This window comes from Salmo trutta, unplaced genomic scaffold (genome assembly GCF_901001165.1).
Source record: "Salmo trutta unplaced genomic scaffold, fSalTru1.1, whole genome shotgun sequence".
NCBI lineage: Eukaryota > Metazoa > Chordata > Actinopteri > Salmoniformes > Salmonidae > Salmo > Salmo trutta.
The window spans coordinates 86,829-107,981 of NW_021822742.1; the positions used below are offsets into that span (position 1 = coordinate 86,829).

A 21,153-nucleotide genomic window follows, 5' to 3' on the forward strand; every position below is an offset into this window, starting at 1 on the left:
TTGTACCAGGCATAGCTCAAGAATTGAAACGTGATCGACTTATTTCACCAATTTCAGTATATTCACAAATGTACATTTACATTTGGTTCATTTAGCAGACACTCTTATCCAGAGCGACAGTTAGTGTATTCCCTTTAATATAGCTAGGTGGGACAACCACATCTCAGTAAGTACATTTTTCTTCAGTAAAGCAGCTATCAGCAAAGTCAAAGCTAGTAAGAACAAAATTAAGTCAATTGTGAAATACGTAAATGATACAGGACCAACATACCCGACTCCCATCACAGCCATTTACTTTCAGTCAAAGCAGTGCTGTCTTGGGAACTCAACACAAACCCCTTCAGGCTGTAATAGATGAGGCCTAGTCTCTTGTCACATCTACCCCTTCTACATTACCCACTACCCCTGGAAACATGACAGTACTCAGGGCATATAAACAGGGAAAGAAAGAGTGATGGGAAGAGGGGCGCTTGTTCTCTCTCTCTCCCGTTGTCTTTGTGTTGTATAGAGCCCGTTGGATATTGCTTCCTGCCTGACACACAGTGGCAGAGCCTCTGGGCCCATCGTCAGGCCTTCAGCAGGGCAGTAAGGCTATGGCCCAAATGGCAACCTATTCCCAATGAAGTGCATCACCTTTGACTGGGCTCTGGTCTAAAGTAGTGCACTATATAGGGAATTGGGTTCCATTTGGGTCGTAGCCTAAGGGCCTGTTATTAGTATGGAGATTCACCCTCAATGACTCCCAATTCAGCACCATTAAAGTGAATAGGCCCTGGTTCCCATAGCATGACACACAGGACAAAGGCAGAGAAGGAGAAGAGGACGACTCGACCCAGAGATAATTCTGCTGTTTGTAAATAATAAGCTTAGCTGAGAAGGACAAAGAGAAGAGTGGTGAAGAGAGAAAACAGATGAACAAAACCCCTACTTTAGTGAAATGATTTAAGTTTTACACAAAAGGTACCTTCATTCTCATTTCATCAGTAGGCTTCCTTGTTAGACTTTGACTTGGTTGTAGAGATCACTGTTTGAACAATATTTACAACTCCTCCATCTTGGTTCCAGATCACTGTTTGAACAATATATACAGCGCCTTCGGAAAGTATTCATACCCCTCTGCATGTTGTTGTGTTACAGCCTGAATTCAAAATGGATTAACACATCTACACACAATATCCTGTAATGACAAAGAGAAAACATGTTTTCAAATGTTTTGCTAATTTATTGAAATACAAAACACACAAGTCAATAAGTCAATTTATTGAAAGACTCACACCCCTGAGTCAATACTTTGTAGAAGCACCTTTGGCAGTGATTACAGCTGTGAGTCTTTCTGGGTAAGTCTATAAGACCTCTAAATTCTTCAAGCTCTGCCAAGTTGGTTGCTGATCATTGCTAGGCAGCCATTTTCAAGTCTTGCCATAGCTTTTCAAGCTGACTGAAGGGGTGTGAGTCAGGAACAGTCAATGTCTTCTTGGTAAGCAACTCCAGTGTACATTTGGCCTTGTGTTCTAGTTTATTGTCCTGCTGAAAGGTGAATTCGTCTCCCAGTGTCTGGTGGAAAGCAGACTGAACCAGGTTTTCCTCTAGTACTGTGACTGTGCTTAGCTGTATTCCGTGTATTTTTATCACCCAAAAAAACCTCTATAGTCCTTGCCGATGACAAGCTTACCCATAAAATGATGCAGCATCCACCATGCTTGAAAGTATGAAGAGTGGCACTCAGTAATGTATTGGATTTGTCCCAAACATAACAATTTGTATTCATTTTTTGCTGTTTTGCCTTATTGCAAACAGTTTCAGAATATGTATTTTGTACAGGTTCCCTTCTTTTCACTCTGTCATTTAGGTTAATATTGTAGAGTATACAATGTTGATCCATCCTCAGTTCTCCTATCACAACCATTAAACTCTAACTGTTTTAAAGTCACCATTGGCCTCATGGTGAAATCCCTGAGCAGTTTCCTTCCTCTCCGGCAACTGAGTTAGGAGGGATGCCTGAATCTTTGTAGTGACACCCTCCATAGTGTAATTAATAACTTCACCATGCTGAAAGGGATATTTAACGTCTTTTTTTTTTACCCATCTACCAATAGGTGCTCTTCTTCTTTGTGAGGCATTGGAAAACCTCCCTGGTCTTTGTGGTTGAATCTGTGTTTGAAATTCTTTGCTCGACTGAAGGGACCTTACAGATAATTGTATGAGTTGGGTACAGAGATGAGGTACACACTATTATTGCACACAGAGTCCACGCAACTTATTATGGGACTGGTTAAGCACATTGTTACTCCAGTACATATTTAGGCTTGCCATAACAAAGGGGTTGATTACTTATTGAGTCAAGACATTTAATCTTAATTTTTAATGAATGAAAAACAATCTACTTTGACATTATGGGGTATTGTGTGAAGGCCAGTGACACATACTTTCAATGTAATCCATTTTAAATTCAGGCTGGAACAACAAAATGTGGAAAAAGTCAAGGGGTGTGAATACTTTCTGAAGGCACTAAGTATTCACACCTGAGTCAATACTTTGTAGAAGCACCTTTAGTGGGGATTACAGCTTTGAGTCGTCTTGGGGAAGTCCGGATCAGCTTTGAGTCGTCTTGGTGATGTCTGGATCAGCTTTGAGTCGTCTTGGGGAAGTCTGGATCTTGGGGATGTCTGGATCAGCTTTGAGTCGTCTTGGGGAAGTCCGGATCAGCTTTGAGTCGTCTTGGGGAAGTCCGGATCAGCTTTGAGTCGTCTTGGGGAAGTCCGGATCAGCTTTGAGTCGTCTTGGTGATGTCTGGATCAGCTTTGAGTCGTCTTGGGGAAGTCTGGATCTTGGGGAAGTCTGGATCAGCTTTGAGTCGTCTTGGGGAAGTCTGGATCAGCTTTGAGTCGTCTTGGGGAAGTCTGGATCAGCTTTGAGTCGTCTTGGGGAAGTCCGGATCAGCTTTGAGTCGTCTTGGGGAAGTCTGGATCTTGGGGAAGTCTGGATCAGCTTTGAGTCGTCTTGGGGAAGTCTGGATCTTGGGGAAGTCTGGATCAGCTTTGAGTCGTCTTGGGGAAGTCTGGATCAGCTTTGAGTCGTCTTGGGGAAGTCTGGATCTTGGGGAAGTCTGGATCAGCTTTGAGTCGTCTTGGGGAAGTCTGGATCTTGGGGATGTCTGGATCAGCTTTGAGTCGTCTTGGGGAAGTCCGGATCAGCTTTGAGTCGTCTTGGGGATGTCTGGATCAGCTTTGAGTCGTCTTGGGGAAGTCTGGATCTTGGGGAAGTCTGGATCAGCTTTGAGTCGTCTTGGGGAAGTCTGGATCTTGGGGAAGTCTGGATCAGCTTTGAGTCGTCTTGGGGAAGTCTGGATCAGCTTTGAGTCGTCTTGGGGAAGTCTGGATCAGCTTTGAGTCGTCTTGGGGATGACTGGATCAGCTTTGAGTCGTCTTGGGGAAGTCTGGATCTTGGGGAAGTCTGGATCAGCTTTGAGTCGTCTTGGGGATGACTGGATCAGCTTTGAGTTGTCTTGGGGATGTCTGGATCAGCTTTGAGTCGTCTTGGGGAAGTCTGGATCTTGGGGAAGTCTGGATCAGCTTTGAGTCGTCTTGGGGATGACTGGATAAGCTTTGAGTCGTCTTGGGGATGACTGGATCAGCTTTGAGTCGTCTTGGGGATGACTGGATCAGCTTTGAGTCGTCTTGGGGATGACTGGATCAGCTTTGAGTCGTCTTGGGGATGTCTGGATCAGCTTTGAGTCGTCTTGGGGAAGTCTGGATCAGCTTTGCACATCTGGATTTGGGGATTTTCTCCCATTTTTCCTTGCAGATTTTCTCAAGCTTTGTTAAGTTAGATGGGGAGCGCCGGAGAACAGCAATCTTCAAGTCTTTCCACAGATTTTCATTGGGATTTAAGTTTGGGCTTCTGCTGGGCCACTCAAGGACTTTCACATTCTTGTTCTGAAGCCATTTCAGTGTTGGAACACTGTAGTTCTGTCAGAGTGGTCATTGGGTTCTTGGTTACCTCCCAGACCAAGGTCTTTCTTGCCCGGCTGCTCAGTTTGGTCAGACGACCAGCTCTAGTCAGAGTCTGGGTAGTTCCATAATTTTTCAATTTCCCAATGATGGAGACCACGGTGCTCTTGGAAACTTTCAACACTCTAGAACTTGTTTTATACCCTTCCACAGATAGAATTGTGATGAGGCATATATCTTGGAGCTCTACGGACAGTTCCCTGGACTTCAGGGTATAGTTCCTGCTCTTACATGCACTGTCAACTGTGGGACCTTATATAGACAGGTGTGCTTATTTCTAAATCATGTCCAAACTGGTGAAAACAGGTGGACTCCAGTGAAGTTGTAGTGACATCTCAAGGATGATCAAAGGAAATTGGATGCACCTGAGCTCAATTTGGAATGTCATAGCAAAGGGGTGTGAATACTTATGTCAATGAATATCTGCATTTAATTTTCAATACATTTGCAAAAATGTCTAAAAACATGTTTTCACTGTCATTATGGGGTATTGTGATGTCATTATGGGGTATTATGATGTCATTATGGGGTATTGTGATGTCATTATGGGGTATTGTGTGCAGATGGGCGAGAAAAAAACATTACTTAATCCATTTTGAATTCAGGCTGTAACAACAAAATGTGGAATAAGTCAAGGGGTATGAATACTTTCTGAAGGCACTGATACAACTCCATCTTTCTAAACTATTTGGCAGACAATGACAAACACACAAGCTATCCATCCTTTAGATGGTAATGACAATGACAAACACACAAGCTATCCATCCTTTAGATGGTAATGACAAAGACAAACACCCAACCTATCATCCTTTAGACGAGGACACACAATGACAAACACACAACCTATTTGTATTTATTATGGATCCTTATTAGCTGCTGCCAAGGGGTCCTGTGGTCAAGCAAAATTAAGGCAATTTATACAATTTTCAAAACATTCACAACACACTGTGTGCCCTTAGGCCCCTACTCCACCACTACCCCATATCTACAGTACTAAATCCATTTGTGTGTGTGTATGTTATCATGTGTGTGTGCATGTGTCTATGTTTGTGTTGCTTCACAGTTCCGCTGTTCCATAAGGTGTATTTTTATTTGGTTTTTAAATCTAATTTTACTGCTTGCATCAGTTACTTGATGTGGAATAGAGTTCCATGTAGTCATGGCTCTATGTAGTACTGTGCACCTCCCATAGTCTGTTCTGGACTTGGGGACAGTGAATAGACCTCTTGTGGCATGTCTTGTGGGGTATGAATGGGTGTGCGAGCTGTGTGCCAGTAGTTTAGACAGACAGCTCGGTGTATTCAACATGTCAATACCGCTCAAATACAAGCAGTGATGAAGTCAATCTCTCCTCCACTTTGAGCCAGAAGATTGACATGCATGTTATTAGCCGTGCTGCCCTGTTCTGAGCCAATTTCAATTTTCCTAATTCCTTTTTTGTGGCACCTGACCACACGACTGAACAGTAGTCAAGTTGCGACAAAACTAGGGCCTGTAGGACCTGCCTTTTTGATAGTGTTGTTATGAAGGCAGAGCATCACTTTATTATGGACAGACTTCTCCCCATCTTAGTTACTACTGTATCAATATGTTTTGACCATGACAGTTTACAATCTAGGGTTACTCCAAGCAGTTTAGTCATCTCAACTTGTTCAATTTCAACATTATTTATTACAAGATTTAGTTGAGATTTAGGGTTTAGTGAATGTTTTGTCCCAAATACAATGCTTTTAGTTTTAGAAATATTTAGGACTAACTTATTCCTTGCCACCCACTCTGAAACTAACTGCAGCTCTTTGTTAAGTGTTGCAGTCATTTCAGTTCCTGTAGTAGCTGACGTGTATAGTGTTGAGTCATCCGCATACATAGACACACTGGCTTTACTCAAAGCCATTGGCATGTCGTTAGTGAAGATTACTTTTTTCAATGGGCCTAAACAGCTACCCTGGGGAATTCCTGATTCTACCTGGATTTTGTTGGAGAGGCTTCCATTAAAGAACACCCTCTGTGTTCTGTTAGACAAGTAACTCTTTATCCACATTATAGCAGGGGGTGTAAAGTCATAACACACATGTTTTTCCAGCAGCAGACTACGATCGATAATGTCAAAAGCTGCAGTGAAGTCTAACAAGACAGCCCCCACAATCATTTTATCACAAATTTATCTCAGTCAATCATCAGTCATTTGTGTAAGTGCTGTGCTTGTGTAGTGTCCTTCCCTATAAGCGTGCTGAAAGTCTGTTGTCAATTTGTTTACCGTGAAATAGCATTATATCTGGTCAAACAATTTTTCCCAGAAGTTTACTAAGGGTTGGTAACAGGCTGATTGTTCGGCTATTTAAGCCTGTAAAGGGGGTTTTACTATTCTTGTGTAGCGGAATGACTTTAGCTTCCCTCCAGGCCTGAGGGCACACACTTTCTAGTAGGCTTAAATTGAAGATGTGACAAATAGGAGTGGCAATATCGTCTGCTATTACCCTCAGTAATTTTCCATCCAGATTGTCAGACCCCGGTGGGACACACAATAATTTGTCAGACCCCACTATAATTTTCACCTTCTCCACACCGACTTTACGGAATTCAAAAGTACATTTGTCTTTCATAATTTGGTCACATATACTTAGATGTGTAGTGTCAGCAGTGTTGCTGGCATGTCATCCCTAAGGTTGCTTATCTTGTCAATGAAAACGTCCTTAAAGTAGTTGGCAATATCAGTGGGCTTTGTGATGAGTGAGCATCTGATTCAATGAACGATGGAGCCGAGTTGGCTTTTTTCCCCAAAATGTAATTTAAGGTGCTCCAAAGCTTTTTACTATCATTCATCTTTGTTTCATAGTATAGTTTCTTTTTATTTCGTTTAGTCACGTGATTTCTTAATTTGCAGTACGTTTGCCAATCAGTTGGGCTGATTGGCAAACGTTTTTCTTGAGTGGGCAGCTTGATGATAGCCAATCAATATTTAAAGTCACCCAGAAAATATACTTCTCTGTTGATATCACATACATTATCAAGCATTTCACACATATTATCCAGATACTGACTGTTAGCACTTGGTGGTCTATAGCGGCTTCCCACCAGAATGGGCTTTAGGTGAGGCAGATGAACCTGTAGCCATATTACCTCAATAGTATATAACATTAGATTGTCTCTAAGCTTTACAGGAATGTGGTTCTGAATATAGACTGCAACACTGCCTCCGTTGGAATTTCTATCTTTTCGGTAGATGTTATAACCATGTATTGCTACCACTGTATCAAAGGTATTATCGAAGTGAGTTTCAAAGATAGTCAGAATATAAAATGTTACAATCAAGTTATTGACTTCATGGACCTTGTTCCTTAGGCTACATATGTTAATATGGGCTATTTTTAGCACTTTCCTGGGTTGCTTGATTGTTTTTAACGCTTTCCTGGGAAGTTTGTCAGAAGTAGACTTACTCATGTTATTTACATTGGAGCTGATTGTGCAGGGTGAGCTGCACAAAGTGGTCTTCCTACTAGGACACCGCCTCAGTGCTAACAGTGTAACTCTGGTTCATAGTCTTATGATTACTGCTTACAATAGCTGTAGGATTAACAGAAGTATTCGGTGTAATTAGGGGTACATAAATTAAATAACTAACATTGTGTTTGCCAATGCCCCTTGGATCATGTACATTTGATGCAGCATTATGACGGCTCATTGTCACGATGGGAGGGATTAACTGAGCTGGTCTTGACCAGTCATTGTTTCAACACAGCCTTGAAATGCTTGGACAGAGTCCAGGAGCCAAGATGATTTGGATAGACTCCGTCATTCCTGTAGAGTATCTTCTGTTTCCAGAAGATGTCAAAGTTATCAATAAAAGTGACTCCAGCAGAGCTACAGTAGTCTTTTAGCCAGATGTGTAATGCCAGCAGTCTGCTGAATCTTTCACACCTGCAGCCCAACGATGGTACTGGACCTGAAATAATTGTCAGTTTTTCTGGAATCTTAATGCTAAAATCAGTTCTTTAAAATAAATGTTCAGATGTTCTGAGCTGGCCCTCCTGATGACGTTTGACCCCACATGAACGTCGACAGTGTCAGCTTCCGGCATCTGTGGTAGAACAGTCAGAAGCAACCTTGTTATGTACTGTACTCATGCTCCTGAGTAACACAGGGTTTTTGCCTTGGGAACCGAGATGTTTCCCACCATAGTGCTGCCTATGATGACAGCTGGTGATGTTGAATGGGCCAGTCTCTCAGGTAACCTCGGGGTCTGTTGAGGGTGGGAGCTCCGAGGATCTGAAGCTGAGATAGGAGCCACCGGAGAGGGAGACAGGACCGAGGACGAAGACGCAGGTACCTCCGGATCCGATCTTGAATGGGAAGCCCCCAAGGAAGAAGGCGCCGGAACCTCTGGATCCAGGGCGGCAAAGCTGTTTCTGGTCTGTGTCAGTTCTGGGCTCAACATCTCCATGGAGACCCCCGTTGCCAGAGGACGCCTTCTTCGAATTCCACGGCGAGTGACGTACCTCCGTGGCTGGTTGGTTGGGTCGAGAACTCCGTTCTCCAGGGAAGAGGGAGACCCCTTCGGGGATGGAACCCTGCCGAGCACCGGCCTGTCGGCTGTGGAGAGCCTACACGGCGGCGAAACTTCCACTAGAACAAAGCGGTGTCCGGCTAATGGGGTGGAAGAAAATGAAAAAGTAGGCGGGCATGGGTTCCCAAGTAGCTTGTGTAGGTTTGCTACTTGCTTTCTAAGAGTAGCTACTTTGCTCCTGTAGTCTTCCGCAAGCAAGCAGTTGCTACATTGAAAGTCAGCGCGGTCCACATTGTCCCGGAACAAAGCAAAGTAAACACAGCTCCTGCAGCGCTGGAAACATTCAATAGCGGCCAGCTAGGCTAGCTGGGCTTTCTGTCTTGAGACCGATAGCAGCGCTGGAAACATTCAATAGCGGCCAGCTAGGCTAGCTGGGCTTTCTGTCTTGAGACCGATAGCAGCGCTCACAGCAATTTAGCCCAACAGAGCCACAGGATCCAAAATAAAAAAGTATATAAAAAAATAAAAAACACTGTCAGATTTTAAACCAAGGTTTTTAGTTCAGGTTTCAGCGTTCAACAGCGTTCAACAACAACAAACATCTGCCCTGTAGACGAGGACAATGAAAAACACAACCTATCATCCTCTAAATCCGTGTTTCCCCAACTCAGTCCTGGGGCCCCTCCCCCAGGGTCATGTTTTGGTTTGTAACACTGATTCCAATAACCAACTCATCATCAAGCTTTGATTATTACCAAACATAGACCCGGGGGTGGGCAGGACCGAGCTGCTCTAAATGTAGACACACAATGACAAACATCTATCCTCCCTCCCTCCTCTGGTACCATCTCACTATTTAAATCACAATCAACCTGGCTGAGCCTTTTCAGACCTCCCTCATCCTCTCACGTCCAAACGGCTGTTCTTAACACACTAGTGAGCAGAGCATCACACGCCATTCTGCCAGGCGCAAACAAATGAGTCTCCACCAATAAGAGGTGTAATCGGACCCCTGAGTTAAGTAGGTGCATGTGTCCTAGAGTGCTCAACACAAGTGTGAAATGCTTGTGTTCATCTGCAGAGTCCAAAAATAATTACACATTTATTTTGAAATAGGGGGGGTGATCCACCGACGCATTGAGGGACAATACATTATACTATACTCCATCCATCCCCCGTTTCCCTTCAGCTCTATTCAGCCTGAGGTTCTTTCTCATGCTAACAGAACCTTTACCCTAATCCCCCCCCAGCTTTACCCCGAGCCCAGAGGCATACGGACCTTGCCCCCCCCCCGGCTTTACCCCGAGCCCAGAGGCATACGGACCTTACCCCCCCCTCGCCCCCAGAGCGTTTTGCAATGCGTAAATCTGGCACTAACTCTTCACCCACTGTTACAGGAGGGGGAGGCCCATTGAGTTGCTAATGTGATGACATCTCCATTTCCACAGCAGGCTCCCATAAGGCAGCGGACGGCCTAGTGGACGGCCCACTCACATACAGAGCAAGAGCCTTGTTCCAGGGCAACACATGAGGAATGGGGGATACTGGGCATTGGGGTTGATTCAAATCATGGGAGTGGGTACGAAATGTTTTAGTTCCAATGAAGGAAAATATGCCATTTAGCTGTGGGATTAGCTTGAATGTACTATGGCCCACCTTCAGGTGGTGCCACCGTCGGGTGCCTTGCCTGATACGGCACAACAGACAGGAAGAAGAGCTACACCTAGTAAGTTGTTCAGCTGAATGCATTCAATGGGAGGGAGAGATGTCAGGGTTGTTGTAGGACATTGAATGATGGTGGGAGAGGTACTTGGTTAACCATGAGGTAAATATGTGTGTTATTTTCCTGTGGAACTAGGTGAGTTTTAGATTTGCCGTACTAACACAGCCTTGCATAACGGCATGGTTCAATGTGTGTCATCAGCTAAACTTCACAGGGGACTTATATTTATTTCACCTTTATTTACGTTGTCAAGTCTTGTCTGTCTGCAGGACGTGGGGGCCGTGTAATGTGGAGGTATAACTGCCAAAACATTTTTCTTTAAGTAAATTACTTCAAATCATTTGAAAGATGTTACATGTTCTTATCATGAAGTGAGCCTTTTGGCATCTGTGTGTTAAGTTTTCATATCAGGTTTTGACCCGGAGAATCACACCCTTAATAAAATGAACTTGCAGGGGTCCTGAAGTGTTGATAAGGGAAACAGAGGGTATATAGAGAGGTGTGTGTGTTCCCAACAGTTGTAAATCCCAGCACTACTCACCAGTCTCTTGGCAAACTCTTTATTTTCAGACAGAAAGCCGTAGCCTGGATGCACCTTCAGAGACAGAAGAGAAAAGAAAGGTTTCAAAACACATCAGCAAACACAACCGTGTGTGTTCAAATGTTGGTGTGTGTGTGTGTTCAAATGTTGGTGTGTGTGTGTTCAAATGTTGGTGTGTGTTTTATGTGTGTGTGGTAAATCTCACGGCCTGGGATCCAGTCTTCCTGATGGCGTCCATGATGGCGTCCATGTTGAGGTAGCTCTTGTTGGTGGGGGCGGGGCCTACACACACTGCCTCGTCAGCCATCTTCACATGGACCTGAGGTGGTACAGAGAGAAACAAGTATTTATTCATCTTCACATGGACCTGAGGTGGTACAGAGAGAAACAAGTATTTATTCATCTTCACATGGACCTGAGGTGGTACAGAGAGAAACAAGTATTTATTCATCTTCACATGGACCTGAGGTGGTACAGAGAGAACAAGTATTTATTCATCTTCACATGGACCTGAGATGGTACAGAGAGAAACAAGTATTTATTCATCTTCACATGGACCTGAGGTGGTACAGAGAGAAACAAGTATTTATTCATCTTCACATGGACCTGAGGTGGTACAGAGAGAAACAAGTATTTATTCATCTTCACATGGACCTGAGGTGGTACAGAGAGAAACAAGTATTTATTCATCTTCACATGGACCTGAGGTGGTACAGAGAGAAACAAGTATTTATTCAAATGCGGCCAAAGCCTCAATCATATGGTACACACGCAGCTCACTGCCGCTACAGACACACACCGGCAGCGCTACAGACAGACAGACCCCGGCGCTACAGACACACACCGGCGCTACAGACAGACAGACCCCGGCGCTACAGACAGACAGACCCCGGCGATACAGACAGACAGACCCCGGCGCTACAGACACACACCGGCGCTACAGACAGACAGACCCCGGCGCTACAGACAGACAGACCCCGGCGCTACAGACAGACAGACCCCGGCGCGACAGACAGACGCTAAAGACCAGACAGACCCGGCAGCGCTACAGACAGACAGACACCGGCGCTACAGACAGACACCGGCAGCGCTACAGACAGACACCGGCAGACAGAACGGGGTCTTAAGCACTGATTTATTTTGCAGGACCCAACGTATCACACGAAATGGATGACGTTTTGGCTCGAGAGCTACTTTAAAAACTACTGGCTGAAATGATAGACAATCTATGTAGCATCATTTTAAATAACTAAATATTCAAGAGGACAAACTAGCCAAAGCATCAACTGTGGTCCATTCATCTGACAGACATTTTCTGTTCAATTAAACAGGTTGTAAAATAAGGAAGAAATGATTCATTGTGTGAGAGTGGTATTTTGAAAACACAACATCAAGGCCAGGCAGCCATATCATCTTCTAAATCTCACATCACCAGCCCCCGTCCCCGTCCCTGTCCCCCCCCCATGGAGCCAGACCCTCAGCAGATTGAGTGACAGACACTGTCACCACCAGGACACATTCCACGGGATTAACATCAACATCTGGATCAACAAGGTGGCAGAAGGAGAGAGTGTGTGTGTGTGTGTGTGTGTGTGTGTGTGTGTGTGTGTGTGTGTGTGTGTGTGTGTGTGTGTGTGTGTGTGTGTGTATCGGGGGGGAAGGGGGTTATAGGCCAGTTGGTTCCCTGCGTCTCTTAACAAAGAAGTGCTAAGGGAGGCATCATGTCTGCTCCACAGCTAAACACCACTTCAAAACCTGTCCAACACATCCACAGGTCAATGGGACTTCACTATTACCTGCTCCATCTTACATGCCGTCCTTCGTCCCTTACATTGACATACATCTGGTCCATCTTACAGGCCGTCCTTCGTCCATTACATTGACATACATCTGGTCCATCATCCCTTACATCTGGTCCATCTTACGGGCCGTCCTTCGTCCCTTACATTGACATACATCTGGTCCATCTTACGACCCGTCCTTCGTCCCTTACATTAACATACATCTGGTCCATCTTACGGCCGTCCTTCGTCCCTTACATCTGGTCCATCTTACAGGCCGTCCTTCGTCCCTTACATTGACATACATCTGGTCCATCTTAAGGGCCGTCCTTCGTCCCTTACATTGACATACATCTGGACCATCTTACGGGCCGTACTTGGTCCATTACATCTGGTCCATTGACATACAACAATATTAACATACACCGTAGAGACTCCGGAGCACATTTTGGTGGGTACTCAACAGTCCCCCATCTACCCCCTGTGTCCTGGTCAACGTTAACGTTTTGGTGGGTACTCAACAGTCCCCCATCTACCCCCTGTGTCCTGGTCAACGTTAACGTTTTGGTGGGTACTCAACAGTCCCCCATCTACCCCCTGTGTCCTGGTCAACGTTAACGTTTTGGTGGGTACTCAACAGTCCCCCATCTACTCCCTGTGTCCTGGTCAACGTTAACGTTTTGGTGGGTACTCAACAGTCCCCCATCGACCCCCTGTGTCCTGGTCAACGTTAACGTTTTGGAATGTTAGTCACCTTGGCAACTAGAGGAGCCCAATAAACAATCATGTCTACCCACCCGTCTGGCCAATAGAGGAGCATCTCCTACATACCAACTCTACAGACCAGACAGAGTTACCACTGGCATCAACATCCTCTACACACACCAACTCTACAGACCAGACAGACTGGCATCAACATCCCCTACTCACACCAACTCTACAGACCAGACAGACTGGCATCAACATCCCCTACTCACACCAACTCTACAGACCAGACAGACTGGCATCAACATCCCCTACTCACACCAACTCTACAGACCAGACAGACTGGCATCAACATCCCCTACACACACCAACTCTACAGACCAGACAGACTGGCATCAACATCCGCTACTCACACCAACTCTACAGACCAAACAGACTGGCATCAACATCCCCTACACACACCAACTCTACAGACCAGACAGACTGGCATCAACATCCCCTACTCACACCAACTCTACAGACCAGACAGACTTACCACTGGCATCAACATCCCCTACTCACACCAACTCTACAGACCAGACAGACTGGCATCAACATCCCCTACACACACACCAACTCTACAGACCAGACAGACTGGCATCAACATCCCCTACTCACACCAACTCTACAGACCAGACAGACTGGCATCAACATCCCCTACTCACACCAACTCTACAGACCAGACAGACTTACCACTGGCATCAACATCCCCCTACTCACACCAACTCTACAGACCAGACAGACTGGCATCAACATCCCCTACACACACCAACTCTACAGACCAGACAGACTGGCATCAACATCCCCTACTCACACCAACTCTACAGACCAGACAGACTGGCATCAACATCCCCTACTCACACCAACTCTACAGACCAGACAGACTGGCATCAACATCCCCTACTCACACCAACTCTACAGACCAGACAGACTGGCATCAACATCCCCTACTCACACCAACTCTACAGACCAGACAGACTTACCACTGGCATCAACATCCCCTACTCACACCAACTCTACAGACCAGACAGACTGGCATCAACATCCCCTACACACACCAACTCTACAGACCAGACAGACTGGCATCAACATCCCCTACTCACACCAACTCTACAGACCAGACAGACTGGCATCAACATCCCCTACTCACACCAACTCTACAGACCAGACAGACTGGCATCAACATCCCCTACTCACACCAACTCTACAGACCAGACAGACTTACCGCGCTGGCGTCGACATCCCCTACTCACACCAACTCTACAGACCAGACAGACTGGTATCAACATCCCCTACTCACACCAACTCTACAGACCAGACAGACTGGCATCAACATCCCCTACTCACACCAACTCTACAGACCAGACAGACTTACCGCGCTGGCGTCGACATCCCCTACTCACACCAACTCTACAGACCAGACAGACTGGTATCAACATCCCCTACTCACACCAACTCTACAGACCAGACAGACTGGCATCAACATCCCCTACTCACACCAACTCTACAGACCAGACAGACTGGCATCAACATCCCCTACTCACACCAACTCTACAGACCAGACAGACTTACCGCGCTGGCGTCGACATCACTGTGCACCGCCACTGTTTGATTCCCATCTTCTTACATGTTTTCATCACCTGCCAGAGGCAAAGACGACGTGTTATCAACTTTTATTCAATACATCAATAATAATTGTCTCTAATGTTTACTAGGTGCTATAGAGCTGCTATAGAGCTGCTATAGGCGCAGTAGAAAGATGTGACAGGGTATAGAGCTGCTATAGAGCTGCTATAGGTGCAGTAGAAAGATGTGACAGGGTATAGAGCTACTATAGAGCTGCTATAGAGCTGCTATAGGTACAGTAGAAAGATGTGACAGGGTATAGAGCTGCTATAGAGCTGCTATAGGTGCAGTAGAAAGATGTGACAGGGTATAGAGCTGCTATAGAGCTGCTATAGAGCTGCTATAGAGCTGCTATAGGCGCAGTAGAAAGATGTGACAGGGTATAGATCAGGAGGGCTTTCATTCTGTCTATGGCTTTTAACCTGAGAACCAGTGATGCTTAGTTAACATAGCACACAGTCTTACCCTGCAGGCGATCTCTCCTCTGTTTGCAATAAGGATCTTATCAAAGGTCTAGTAGGGTGAAAGGGAAGAAAGACATTAGTTTGGGAACTCGTTGTCACAACAAATCATTTGCTCCTGTGTGTGTGTGTGTGTGTGTGTACCAGTCAAGACGTAGAAACACAGTAAGTGAAAGCGTCTGGTTCTGTCAGTCTTTCCATTCCTCTGGTCTGAACACCTTATTAAATGGAGTGTCTTTCCTCTGTCCCCTCTTACCCCCCTATTCACAGCTCAACCCCCTGCCAGTCCTACTGCTAAACACTATGGCCAGAGGCAAGGTTGGCATGGCAGTTTGAAGATCAAAGAACAAAGCTAGGAGGATGTGACATGTTGTTTATATTGGGGACGGAGGGAAATGAAGGTTTCCCCTTGTAACATTTAGAGAGAGAAAAGATAATACTCTGCAAGCAACAAATAAAATACATTCTGTGTTACTCAGGTTCATGTTGACAAACCTCCGCAAGTCATGACAAAGTACTGTATTTAATCAGAGGTCTGTCAACACAAAGTACTGTATTTAATCAGAGGTCTGTCAACACAAAGTACTGTTTTTAAATCAGAGGTCTGTCAACACAAAGTACTGTATTTAATCAGAGGTCTGTCAACACAAAGTACTGTATTTAATTTCAATACAGAACTACTCCCATCCTTCCTTGCATCATGTGACAACCCTGCACCCAGTGAGCCATACTACTCCTATCCAATGTTCCCTCTATACTGCACCTCCTCCAGGCGCAGAAGAAATGCTATCCAATGTTCCCTCTATACTGCACCTCCTCCAGGCGCAGAAGAAATGCTATCCAATGTTCCCTCTATACTGCACCTCCTCCAGGCGCAGAAGAAATGCTATCCAATGTTCCCTCTATACTGCACCTCCTCCAGGCGCAGAAGAAATGCTATCCAATGTTCCCTCTATACTGCACCTCCTCCAGGCGCAGAAGAAATGCTATCCAATGTTCCCTCTATACTGCACCTCCTCCAGGCGCAGAAGAAATGCTATCCAATGTTCCCTCTATACTGCACCTCCTCCAGGCGCAGAAGAAATGCTATCCAATGTTCCCTCTATACTGCACCTCCTCCAGGCGCAGAAGAAATGCTATCCAATGTTCCCTCTATACTGCACCTCCTCCAGGCGCAGAAGAAATGCTATCCAATGTTCCCTCTATACTGCACCTCCTCCAGGCGCAGAAGAAATGCTATCCAATGTTCCCTCTATACTGCACCTCCTCCAGGCGCAGAAGAAATGCTATCAATGTTCCCCTCTACTACTGCACTCCTCACGGCGCAGGAAGAAATGCTATCCAATGTTCCCTCTATGACTGCACCTCCTCCAGGCGCAGGAGAGAAATGCTATCCAATGTTCCCCTCCTATACTGCCCCGCCTCCAGGCGCAGAAGAAATGCTATCCAATGTTCCCCTCTATACTGCACCTATCCTCCAGGCGCAGAAGAAATGCTATCCAATTTTCCCTGCATACTTGCACCCTCTCCAGGGCGGCAGAAGAAAATGTATCCAATGTTCACTCTATACTGCACCTCCTCCAGGGCAGAAGAAATGCTTCAATGTTCCCTCTATACTGCACATCCTCCAGCGCAGAAGAAATGCTATTCCAATGTTCCCTCTAGACTGCAACTCTCAACGGCGCAGAAGAAATGCTATTCCAATGTTCCCTCTAACTGCCACCTCTCCAGGCGGAGAAGAATGCTATCCAATTTCCCTATATACTGCACCCTTCCTCCAGGCGCAGAAGAAATGCTATCCAATGTTCCCTCTATACTGCACCTCCTCCAGGCGCAGAAGAAATGCTATCCAATGTTCCCTCTATACTGCACCTCCTCCAGGCGCAGAAGAAATGCTATCCAATGTTCCCTCTATACTGCACCTCCTCCAGGCGCAGAAGAAATGCTATCCAATGTTCCCTCTATACTGCACCTCCTCCAGGCGCAGAAGAAATGCTATCCAATGTTCCCTCTATACTGCATCCCAGGAACTATCAAAGTTCCTCTATACTGCACCTCCTCCAGGCGCAGAAGAAATGCTATCCAATGTTCCCTCTATACTGCACCTCCTCCAGGCGCAGAAGAAATGCTATCCAATGTTCCCTCTATACTGCACCTCCTCCAGGCGCAGAAGAAATGCTATCCAATGTTCCCTCTATACTGCACCTCCTCCAGGCGCAGAAGAAATGCTATCCAATGTTCCCTCTATACTGCACCTCCTCCAGGCGCAGAAGAAATGCTATCCAATGTTCCCTCTATACTGCACCTCCTCCAGGCGCAGAAAAATGCTATCCAATGTTCCCTCTATACTGCACCTCCTCCAGGCGCAGAAGAAATGCTATCCAATGTTCCCTCTATACTGCACCTCCTCCAGGCGCAGAAGAAATGCTATCCAATGTTCCCTCTATACTGCACCTCCTCCAGGCGCAGAAGAAATGCTATCCAATGTTCCCTCTATACTGCACCTCCTCCAGGCGCAGAAGAAATGCTAACCAATGTTCCCTCTATACTGCACCTCCTCCAGGCGCAGAAGAAATGCTATCCAATGTTCCCTCTATACTGCACCTCCTCCAGGCGCAGAAGAAATGCTATCCAATGTTCCCTCTATACAGCACCTCCTCCAGGCGCAGAAGAAATGCTATCCAATGTTCCCTCTATACTGCACCTCCTCCAGGCGCAGAAGAAATGCTATCCAATGTTCCCTCTATACTGCACCTCCTCCAGGCGCAGAAGAAATGCTATCCAATGTTCCCTCTATACTGCACCTCCTCCAGGCGCAGAAGAAATGCTATCCAATGTTCCCTCTATACTGCACCTCCTCCAGGCGCAGAAGAAATGCTATCCAATGTTCCCTCTATACTGCACCTCCTCCAGGCGCAGAAGAAATGCTATCCAATGTTCCCTCTATACTGCACCTCCTCCAGGCGCAGAAGAAATGCTATCCAATGTTCCCTCTATACTGCACCTCCTCCAGGCGCAGAAGAAATGCTATCCAATGTTCCCTCTATACTGCACCTCCTCCAGGCGCAGAAGAAATGCTATCCAATGTTCCCTCTATACTGCACCTCCTCCAGGCGCAGAAGAAATGCTATCCAATGTTCCCTCTATACTGCACCTCCTCCAGGCGCAGAAGAAATGCTATCCAATGTTCCCTCTATACTGCACCTCCTCCAGGCGCAGAAGAAATGCTATCCAATGTTCCCTCTATACTGCACCTCCTCCAGGCGCAGAAGAAATGCTATCCAATGTTCCCTCTATACTGCACCTCCTCCAGGCGCAGAAGAAATGCTATCCAATGTTCCCTCTATACTGCACCTCCTCCAGGCGCAGAAGAAATGCTATCCAATGTTCCCTCTATACTGCACCTCCTCCAGGCGCAGAAGAAATGCTATCCAATGTTCCCTCTATACTGCACCTCCTCCAGGCGCAGAAGAAATGCTATCCAATGTTCCCTCTATACTGCACCTCCTCAGGCGCAGAAGAAATGCTATCCAATGTTCCCTCTATACTGCACCTCCTCCAGGCGCAGAAGAAATGCTATCCAATGTTCCCTCTATACTGCACCTCCTCCAGGCGCAGAAGAAATGCTATCCAATGTTCCCTCTATACTGCACCTCCTCCAGGCGCAGAAGAAATGCTATCCAATGTTCCCTCTATACTGCACCTCCTCCAGGCGCAGAAGAAATGCTATCCAATGTTCCCTCTATACTGCACCTCCTCCAGGCGCAGAAGAAATGCTATCCAATGTTCCCTCTATACTGCACCTCCTCCAGGCGCAGAAGAAATGCTATCCAATGTTCCCTCTATACTGCACCTCCTCCAGGCGCAGAAGAAATGCTATCCAATGTTCCCTCTATACTGCACCTCCTCCAGGCGCAGAAGAAATGCTATCCAATGTTCCCTCTATACTGCACCTCCTCCAGGCGCAGAAGAAATGCTATCCAATGTTCCCTCTATACTGCACCTCCTCCAGGCGCAGAAGAAATGCTATCCAATGTTCCCTCTATACTGCACCTCCTCCAGGCGCAGAAGAAATGCTATCCAATGTTCCCTCTATACTGCACCTCCTCCAGGCGCAGAAGAAATGCTATCCAATGTTCCCTCTATACTGCACCTCCTCCAGGCGCAGAAGAAATGCTATCCAATGTTCCCTCTATACTGCACCTCCTCCAGGCGCAGAAGAAATGCTATCCAATGTTCCCTCTATACTGCACCTCCTCCAGGCGCAGAAGAAATGCTATCCAATGTTCCCTCTATACTGCACCTCCTCCAGGCGCAGAAGAAATGCTATCCAATGTTCCCTCTATACTGCACCTCCTCCAGGCGCAGAAGAAATGCCGCGCGACGCAAGAGACTGAACTTCACTGAGTTCACCCCATTAGTTTGCACTACAGTGCCTTCGGAAAGTATTCAGACCCCTTGACTTTTTCCACATTTTGTTACGTTACAGCCTTATTCTAAAATGGATTAAATAAGATTTAAAAAATACTCAGCATCTACACGCAATGCCCCATAATGACAGTGAAAAAAGGTTTTTTGAAATGTTTGCAAATTTATAAAAAATTAAAAACAAATAGCTTGGTAGTATTCAGACCCTTCGCTATGAGACTCGAAATTGAGCTCAGGTGCATCCTGTTTACATTGATGATCCTTGAGATGTTTCTACAACTTGGAGTCCACCTGTGGTAAATTCAATTGATTGGACATGACTTGGAAAGACACACACCTGTCTATATAAGGTCCCACAGTTGACAGTGCATGTCAGAGCAAAAACGAAGCCATGAGGTCGAAGGAATTGTCCATAGAGCTCCAAGACAGGATTGTGTCGAGGCATAGATCTGGGGAAGGGTACCAAAACATTTCTGCAGCATTGAAGGTCCCCAAGAACAGTGGCCTCCATCATTCTTAAAATGGAAGATGTTTGGACCCTCCAAGACTCTTCCTAGAGCTGGCCGCCCGGCCAAACTGATTAATCGGGGGAGAAGGGCCTTGGTCAGGGAGGTGACTAAGAACCCGATGGTCACTCTGACAGAGCTCTAGAGTTCCTCTGTGGAGATGGGAGAACCTTCCATAAGGACAACAATCTCTGCAGCACTCCACCAATCAGGCCTTTATGGTAGAGTGGCCAGATGGAAGCTACTCCTCAGTAAAAGGCACATGACAGCACGCTTGGAGTTTAACAAAAGGTACCTAAAGACTTTCAGACCATGAGAAACAAGATTCTCTGGTCTGATGAAACCAAGATTGAACTCTTTGGCCTGAATGTCAAGCATCACTTCTGGAGGAAACCTGGCACCATCCCAACGGTGAAGCATGGTGGCAGCATCATGCTGTGGGGATGTTTTTCAGTGGCAGGGACTGAGAGATTCTTCAAATAGCCACCCTTTGCCTCGATGACAATACCACCCATACCTTGTCACAACATAACTGACTGGCTCAAACGCATTAAGGAAAGAAATTCCACAAATAAACTTTTAAGAAGGCAAACCTGTTCATTGAAATGCATTCCAGGTGACTACCTCATGCATCTGGTTGAGAGAATGCCAAGAGTGTGCAAAGCTGTCATCAAGGCAAAGGGTGGCTACTTTGAAGAATCTCAAATATAAAATATATTTGTTTAACACTTTTTTTGATTAATACATGATTCCATGTGTTATTTCATAGTTTATGTCTTCAATATTATTCTACAATGTAGATAATTGTCAAAAATAAAGAAAAACCCTT

The 21,153-nt window shown here is 45.8% G+C and overlaps 1 protein-coding gene across 1 annotated transcript in view; it reads right to left on the reverse strand.

Moving 5' to 3' along the window:
• LOC115184119 (propionyl-CoA carboxylase alpha chain, mitochondrial-like) overlaps window positions 1–21,153 on the reverse strand; it is a 59,165-nt gene that overhangs the window by 36,463 nt on the left and 1,549 nt on the right. Inside the window, 5 exon segments of the mRNA XM_029745110.1 lie at window positions 10,779–10,832; window positions 10,984–11,097; window positions 14,876–14,913; window positions 14,916–14,943; window positions 15,395–15,442. Coding sequence (XP_029600970.1) covers window positions 10,779–10,832; window positions 10,984–11,097; window positions 14,876–14,913; window positions 14,916–14,943; window positions 15,395–15,442 — 282 coding nt within the window.